Consider the following 9,055-nt stretch of genomic DNA (forward strand, 5'->3'; position numbering starts at 1 on the left):
CGAATGTAATCCATAGGAATAAAGAATATAAAAAGTGTATTAAAAGCCGTGGTGGTTACGTTGTAAAAGAAATTAAAATAAATAAGCGAAACTTCATAACAGTATAAAATTATTTAAGTTTTTAAGTGCTATTGTAAATATTCACTAGCTATTTTAAACATTACTTATAAAAAGGCTGACATATAGATTTTTGAAAACAGAATAAAAATAATTTTACAGGGCCTTCCATTAAAGGTTTTTATTTCGACAAATCAAATTGAAATAAAATCTATTTTTAAAAATTATTCTACACACTAACAATATTCACAAATTATCTAACTTTAAATAAAAAACGGTTTTTTTTAAAAGAAAAATGTTATTGTACATACCCAATTTAGCTTTGTATTTTTACACACTTTCAAGTCACAAACCTCATTTTTATAACTTTCGTCTTATAAACTGGATCCTCATTAATTTTATCAACAATCTGCATCTCTTTATCACTACTATTACTTTGACATGAATTTTCTGAGATTTCACTTGGGTCATCTTCATCAATGGTGATCACATTCAATTTTTCTGTGGACTGCTCTTCATAGTGCGAAACGTTACTCCGCACTACATAGGTGGATTGATTGCTGTTGTCAGTGCTATCTTCCTCTTCAAAATCATCATCAGAGATCAGTATAAAGTTGTCATCTTCGTTAATGTCATCATTGTCTGGAGTTTCGATCTCTGGGTTCTGAAAATGTATTACATAAAAAATAAATTACATATAATTAGCAAAGCTAAAAACTTCACACAAACATAACTTAACACTAGTTACTAGACTGACTGAGCATTGTAGTCAGTGTAATAATTATGAAAAATATTCCTTCAGCTCTATAAGCAAGGGATTTCTTTATTGCTTTCAAGATCTAATTAAAATAGACAATAGCAACGTCACAAAACAAATAAAATTAAAATTTGATAACATCTACACAGTATATACTGCTAATAAAAATAGTAAGAACAAAAAGATAATGTTGGACATAATATTGGGTGCATTACCTTACCACATATATCTCAAGCATGATACATTATGAAGATAAATAAATTAGTAAACAAACCCTTAATATTAATCATAATACACATTTAAAATTGTAAATCGAAACTATAGATACACTTGCCCAACAGATACCTTGCAGTGTCTTTCCTAAACTTCATGATATGTTTTAATAGCAGCAAAGGCAGGAAATCTTTGAAAAAAGGCAGAGTGATGAGTTGGGACACTCAGTTCAGCTCTCCCCCTTGTCACAATAGACATACCCTCAGCATAATGATCTTCATTGGTTTGAAAAAGATGCAGGTGTTTCTTTGCAAAAATAGCTAACATAAGAATGTACAGAGCTGGAACAGTCAGTAGACCAAGCTTAGCAAAATAAGTCCTACAAGACATTTGTGGTATGAGTCTGAGCATGCATCTTATGATGCGTTTTTGTGCTATAAAGACTGATACGGCGTCAGTTGAAGATCCCCAAAACATCACACTATAAGTGATTAGAGATTGGACTGATGCATACTAAAGTTGCTTCAGACAATTTAGGGAAAGCTCTTCTCGTAGACGCCTTATTAACGCGCAGAAACTATTTAGTTTTTTGCCAAGAGTGTCTATATGTAGGACCCATGTGAGACAGGAGTCAATTTGTATACCAAGGAAATTTAAGGAAGCTACCTCTCGAAGAGACTTTTTTTCAAACTTTACAAATACGGAATTTTGAGGTAAAGCTTTGGAGAATGTCAGTAGCCCGGTTTTATCAGCATTTAGCTTCAGAGCATGATTGTCACACCACTCCTGCATCCTCTCTACCACCTGAGAAGCTCTGAGAGATAGTTCTTCAATCAGATGTTCTGACAAGATTATGAAAGTGTCATCAGCATATTGGTTGATAAAACACCCTGGAAAACTCAAACTCTAACTCAAAAATGCTTTATTGTCAATATAAACATAGAAGTTGTAGACAAAGCCAATAGACTGTACATTAAAGGAATAAAAACGAGAAACTAATTTAAAATAAAATAGAATTATATAAAACTTTGAAAAATACTTAAATGCTAATCATTAAAAAATTCACCTAAACTATAGTACGCTTTACTAGCAAGAAATATTTTCGTCCTTGTATGTAGGCTTTTTTCAGTCTTAAGTTGTCTTATTTCTAGTGGAAGTTTATTAAACAGCTTTCTACCTCCATATATGATAGAGCTACGGACAAGTTCAAAATGAGGAATGGGTAGCCTCAACAAATAATTTTGTCGCCTATTATAGTGGCTTCCTAAGTGGAGTTCCTGTTTATATTTTCTAAAAACTAAGCAAACTGTTTCCAAAATAAAAATACAACACAGGGTTAAAGGAGTACAGACACTGAATTAAAAAGTGAATTTGAACATGAACCCCAAAAGCAAATTCCATATCGAAGGTGCGACTCGATAATCGCGAAGTATGCAGATCTGGCGATGGAGAAATTAAGACTGGTGGCAATAACCCTTAGGGCGTAGCAGCCTGATGAGACTTTTCTACATACATTCACAATATGGTCTTCAAATTTAAGGAACTTGTCTATGGAGAGACCCAAAAACTTACTGAACGGTGGCATAGTGATGGCTTCATTATTTAAACATATATCATTTGTATTACATTTAAAATTAAGGATATTTGTTTTGGAAACATTAAATGTCAAAAAATTTGCATCACACCAGTCTTTTATTTTTAACAAATCTGCATGTATATTTATATACACTCACTGAGACCATTTACATATAATATGAATAGTACTGGGCCTAGAATTGAACCCTGAGGCACTCCCTGCACCACCAAGGATGACGCTGAGTAAACATATGTACCATTACCAGAGCCAAGGCAAACTGTTTGTTCCCTCTGATCTAAATAAGAGGCTATAAGTCTGGCACAGTTTCCTCCAGTCCACAATTTTCAAGGATTGACAGCAGTAGACCATGGTTGATTGTGTCGAATGCTTTCGATGAATTGAAAAAGAGTCTGACAACTTTTTCTTTTTTGTCAACATTTTCAATCACAAAGGATATAAGCTTGAAATCTGCCAACTGGCTTGAATGATTGGGCCTAAAACCAGACTGACTATCTGAAAGAATAGTTTGCCTTTTTAAAAAGTTCATAATACTATATAAATGATAGATATAAATGACTCGCTCAAAGATTTTTGATATTGAAGAAAGGAGAGATATTGGTCGATAGTTTTCTACATCCTGCTCATCACCCTTATTTTTAAAAATTGGAAGAACTTTCGCCTTTTTTAGTTTAGATGGAAATATTCCCATGTGCAGACAGGCATTTATTATGTGAGCTAGAGGCACATCTATATGGTGACTAAATTTTTTGAGTATGTTTATTGGTATTTCATCAAGACAATAAATTTAATAATCTTCTATGTACAGCCTCAAGGGGTTCAATATGACAATCATAATAAGGGGACCAAATTACAGATGCATACTCAAGTAAGGAGTAAACCAAAGAGCAATAAAGTAATTTGAAATAATAAGGTAAAAGACTATTTCTAGTGATTAAACCAAGACTATAGATACTCATGTTAATAATATCAAAAAAGAAATATTGAAAAGACCACCTAATTCTTTAACTGTATCAACTGACAGTAACAACTCGTAAGTTCAATATTGTTGATTGTATATTGTTAATTAATAAATCAAATCAATTATGCTTTATTATGCACATAACATAAAAATGTTGACAAAGCTGACTTAAATATAGTTAACAAACAAACAATAAAAGAAACATATAGGAACACATAAAAAATAACACATTTAATTAATAACATAAGATTTAGTAACTAAAATTGGTCAAAATCTGTATCATAATAATTATTCATTATGCAATACTGTAAAAACCACCTTAAATCAACTTGTTTTTTTGCACCCAATCTGAACCTCCTATAGTAAGTCAATAAAGTAAGTAAGTCAATAAGTCAAGAAGTATTCTTCTGTAGTATAGTAGCCTTTTACAACTAACATAACTGTCTTAAGAAGAGGCCATGGAAGATGGTTAATTTATTTTTTGGTTACAGAAGATGTAATGATTGTATGAATAACTTTATTAGAATGGCTAAATGAACTACATACACACTTTCAGTTGACTATTGTCATTACACCACTTGGCAATATTATTTACATCTAATTAAAGTAGTTTAGCATTGAGATATGACTCAATCGGTCTATACAATTTAAAATCATCAGCAAAAGCAAGATGTAAACATATATCATATATTATAGTTTTGATCGAATTATGATTCGTTTTAATATTGATACAATCAAGCATCTAGATGTGAAACATCTGTATGTGTGGTATCAAATCATGTTACTTACTTTTAGATATAAGCTTATAATATTTTCTAATATAAATATTATCACAAAGATAAAAAAGATTAAGAGACTAAGCAAGTTAGAGAGAAACATAATTAAAGAATTATGCATACATACATTATATATTAAAAAATTCAAAATACAACCAACCATCTGTGATCAAATGCTCAGACGAGAAACTTTTCAAATTGGTGAGCGCTTTCAGAGATTACACCCTTACACAACAACTTAAATTTTTTTACGGAAGTGCAACCTCTACAAGCACCTGGCAACAAGTTATACAATTTAAGTCCAAAGTAATTTATGTATCTTAGATTAAGATTATTAGTACTTAGTGGTAGTTTAATTTGCCTATTGCACCTAGTTCTTGTATCATAATTATGACTAAACAAAAGACTTTAAATTAGGTCGAATATGTATATAAGAACAGATTGTGTGAGTATAAATTGATCGAATGTTAAAAATATCTTTATTAAATAGTAAATGCGTAGGGTACAATCTATCTTTTTTAAAAATAATTTTTAAAATATATTTAATTTGTACAAGCAGTTATCATAAAGTCCTCCCCACACCAATATATCATATCTTATAATTGATTCCACAAATGCTTTATACAACATTATTAAAGTCTTAGTATTTAAAAATTCCCTCAATAAGTAAAATTTATGAGTTTTCGAATTTTGTTGGAAAGATAATCAATGTGTATAATATAATATAGACATACTTCCAATATCCTACTTATATTTTGCAAAAACAGTTTGCATATCATTTATTTACTGTTATTTTGTGTTAATAAAATATCTATTACTACTAATATTACTTACAAAAATCTCAGGTTCAAACAGTGGCAATCCATGCTTAGTTCTCATCTGATTAATTTCATCTTCCACCGACTGATTTTCCAAATTATCATACTCCTCATGTAACATCAGGATATCTTTTAATATGGTTTGCAACATGGGTTTCTGCTTAAATTGCTTATCAAACTCCTTATAATATGGCTCAAAGTTTGGTTCGAAACCATTTTCCTCAGGTTCTGTGTGTGTAAAACTTCTTTTTGTATTATTAGAATAGGATGTATAGGAAGAAAGTTCTGCTTGTGAAGATGACAAATGTAACAATCTTTGCCTGGAAGTTTGAATGTTTCTTACTGGTTTTGTTTGTTTAGAATTAATCATATGTTTTTTAGTAACAATTTTCCTGACTGATGTATTTTTAGTTGAACCTGCAATAAGTGTGGATGATTTTTGTTTGTTTTGATGGTTGCTTTGTTTTAAATAACTAACATATTTCAGTCTAATACACTTTTTAGCATTTTCAACAGGAACTCTAGAAACATTCTTGGATTTTAATCTAATATAACTCTCAGTATTGTTCTTGGTTGCAATTTCTTCATGCTTCATTGCGATCGGTTCCGAGTTCACTGGTACTAGCTCATTTTTTATATTATTCATGGGGTTCTCAAATGTCTCCCCAGTCTTTAGTGAAATGACATTAGAAATCTTTGGTAAATTCGTGTCCATATTCATTGGTATAACAAAACCTGTGAAATAATTATTTAAAGAGCCCTTTTACATTAAGTTCATAACAAGGACCTGTGTTGGAAATACAGAAAAATGTATTTTTTCCGGCAAATTATTTTAAAAGGTTCACACATAATGTTTTTTAATGTCACTTTTAATTCACGGATTTTAAACTACAATCTCAAAAAAAACACAACAAAAATACTAAATAAAAAATAAACAGGACAAAACTAAAGAGAAGTGATGGTTGCACACAAACTGATTCTTCTGACAAATCTGGCATCTGCTAGTGTCCTCTCGCTTAGCAACGGAAACTGTTGTATCTAACCTGACAGTTTGCCGTGCTTAATTGGACCAATCAAAATGGTAAAGAGGCACGGTCAAACTAAGGCGCGAAAATCAAATTTTATTTAATAAAATCTCATAATTTTGTTATTTAATCGCAATTCCCAAAGCAAACTCCTAATCAAAAAGGTTACTGATAGGGCCTTTTTGATTAGGCGTTCGCATCAGGTAAACACATCAACCCAAATGTTATCGTCCTTAGAACATTGAAAGGCTTTCAATGTTCTAAGTTATCGTCGCTTCGGATTCACATACTGACTTACATAGTTTTTGCTCAATTGGTTGCAAAATCGAGAACGCAACATATTTTATGTCGTCGCTATCAATCTACTTATAGTCCGCGCTCACTGTTAATATCCTTTAAAACAGGTCTTTTTAGTTTTATTGTTAAAGTTGTAAAGATGTGCTTCCTGTTAGGGACGTATCCCAACACTGCCGTGCTAAGAAAGAAGAGCATAAGTACCATTTTGCTACTTTTGAGAAAAACGCATTTAAAGTTTTATTTTTGTATTTTATTAAAAGTCTTTCGTTTTATGGCAAATTCTACGGTTTTTTTTTGCCTACTGAATTCCTTGCATGTGTTTAACTATATCTTTAAAATATTATCTCTAAATATGTAAAAGTTCTTTCAAAAATAAGAAAAAACAAAAGCATAAGGGTATCTAATTTTTATTTTATGCCAACATCCCTAGAAAGAAAAGCATATATCGCCTAATCGGTACATATGCTTTTCTTGGTAAGTATTATAAACCCATACAGATTACAACGTACATAGTAAAATAGGCTTAAGCTCTATTTGATTTTAATTGCATTGTATGATTTGAAAGAAGCCTAAATAATAAAAAAAGTATATTTTTTTACTAATTTATAAGGAAAAATACATATAGAGATTAGTACAGTAAATTTATTACTTAAAAACATAAGATTTATTCTCTTAAAATATTTGCTTAACTTAATTTTAAATTAAAATGCCTTAGAGTCTAATTAAATGTTAAAATTTGGGTTTTATTTGGAACAGCTTTTATTCATCATTTTCGTCATTATCAACAGGAATATTTTGATTATTTTGGTTAACTGGCAGTTCCTTCCAAAAATTTTGTTTATGTTCTGGCATTAATTTAAGTAATTTATTATTAATAGTATTTTTTCTATCAACAGATATGCCTTTATTTTGATCCAAAGGTTCTGGTTTTTTTAGTTGAGAATTTCCTTTTAAAAATTTTTTTGGTAAAAACTCAAAAATGTCTTCTGTCCCATTTATTTCTTTTTTAAAATATAAGCTTTTTGATCCACGTTTAACTGATATTTCTTTAAAATCTCGTATCGATACCGACTTGGACTTAATTTGGTAAGTAGAGCTTAGCGATGGCCAGTGACAGAAATCGTCTTTCTTCATCTCTTTTACGATTGGTTTAACAGAACTGCAGTTTTGAACTACATCGCAAAAATCTTGAAAATCATAAACTCGACCTTGCTTTCGAAGCTGCTTTTCCACAAGGTGATGAAAGGAATCAGCTGCCATAAACGTGTGTCCAGGTTCAAAATAACAAAATGTTATAGTATTTGCACATATTTCATTTGAGTTTATAATGTAAATTAAAAAGCTGAACAAGCAATAGTTTTTGTTTTGTGCGGTGCAGTTGTCCGCCCAAAACACTATATTTTCATAGTCCCTCGCATAAGTGGTTAAAAAATTGTGGTATGTGCTAGTGATATCTTCTTTTTTTCTTCCAGTCACTCCCTCATGCCAAATTGCAGCAAATGGCGGTCTTTTTCTGTTAAATTTCCCCAAAGGAACGAAACTTTCATTGAATGCAATTATTCGGGGAGTGAATATAACCTCTTTAAACGCCTCCAAACGAGGCAACATAATAACTTTTTGTAAGTCCACACTTACATGTAAGTCATTAGATGAATTAAGTTTTTCGCCGGCCCTGTATTTTTGTCGAGCATCATTAGCCCTTTTTAAATGGATTTTATGGTTAGAACATTCACTACATTCATCGGTCTCATTTTCCGAATGAGAGACTTCATGAAGTTTGTCAGCTTCACACTTCTCACATTCTTCATGCCCTAGTTTTGTGAATGCTATATTAAGGTCATTCACAACTACTTTACGGTAAGATTCATAGCTGCAGGACGAATGACCATAAGTTTGTAAAAAGTTTGTATGCATACCTGTTATTGTCAAATCACTAGGCAAATATAGCTTTTTGGGGGCATGCTCTCTTCGATAATGCGATATTGTAGGGCAAAATGACATTACATGTAAATTTATATTCTCTGTATTTACTTTTTTTAATTGGTTATTATGTTTTCCCCTTTTGTCTTTTGGAGGTGTTATATTTTTTAATAGAGAACCATTATTTTTTTTATAGCCAAGTGTACCAGCAAAAAATTCTTTACATACTTTAACTCGTTCATTATTTGATGTCTTTAAAAAGTAATAAATGGTTTTATTTCTTTTAAAGGTACTGTGGTTTTTTGTTTTACGTATTTTAACTAAACTTTCTTCGCACATATTTGATATAAATGTTTTTCTTGACTCATAATTTAAAGCCCAAAATTTTTTATTTATTTCCAATCTTCTTTCGCTTATAATTTTTTCCTTACACTTGTTTTGGCAATTGCAAGGTGGCCGTACAACGTAAGATTGAATTTTTTTTCGCTTTTCTAATCTCGTTACGTTCTTCTTTGAAATGAACATATCTTTTTCTTTTTCTCATACCAGCAACCACAGCAAAGTAATCTTCTTCTGACGATACCTCACTTTCAGATAAATCGATATTATTCTCGACATTTTCCTCTGGGGTTCTAAC

General features: G+C 31.0%; 1 protein-coding gene across 1 annotated transcript; it reads right to left on the reverse strand.

The window, feature by feature from the left end:
- Positions 1-223: 223 nt before the first annotated feature.
- LOC126739121 (uncharacterized) lies at positions 224-6,185 on the reverse strand. The gene is made up of 3 exons (XM_050444649.1): positions 5,964-6,185; positions 5,193-5,911; positions 224-721 (listed from the first exon to the last, which is right to left on the reverse strand). Exons 2-3 carry the CDS (start codon positions 5,895-5,897, stop codon positions 398-400), a joined length of 1,029 nt encoding a protein of 342 aa, XP_050300606.1. The 5' UTR covers positions 5,898-5,911; positions 5,964-6,185; the 3' UTR covers positions 224-397.
- Positions 6,186-9,055: the final 2,870 nt, after the last annotated feature.

Source organism: Anthonomus grandis, chromosome 8 (assembly GCF_022605725.1).
Source record: "Anthonomus grandis grandis chromosome 8, icAntGran1.3, whole genome shotgun sequence".
Classification (NCBI taxonomy): domain Eukaryota; kingdom Metazoa; phylum Arthropoda; class Insecta; order Coleoptera; family Curculionidae; genus Anthonomus; species Anthonomus grandis.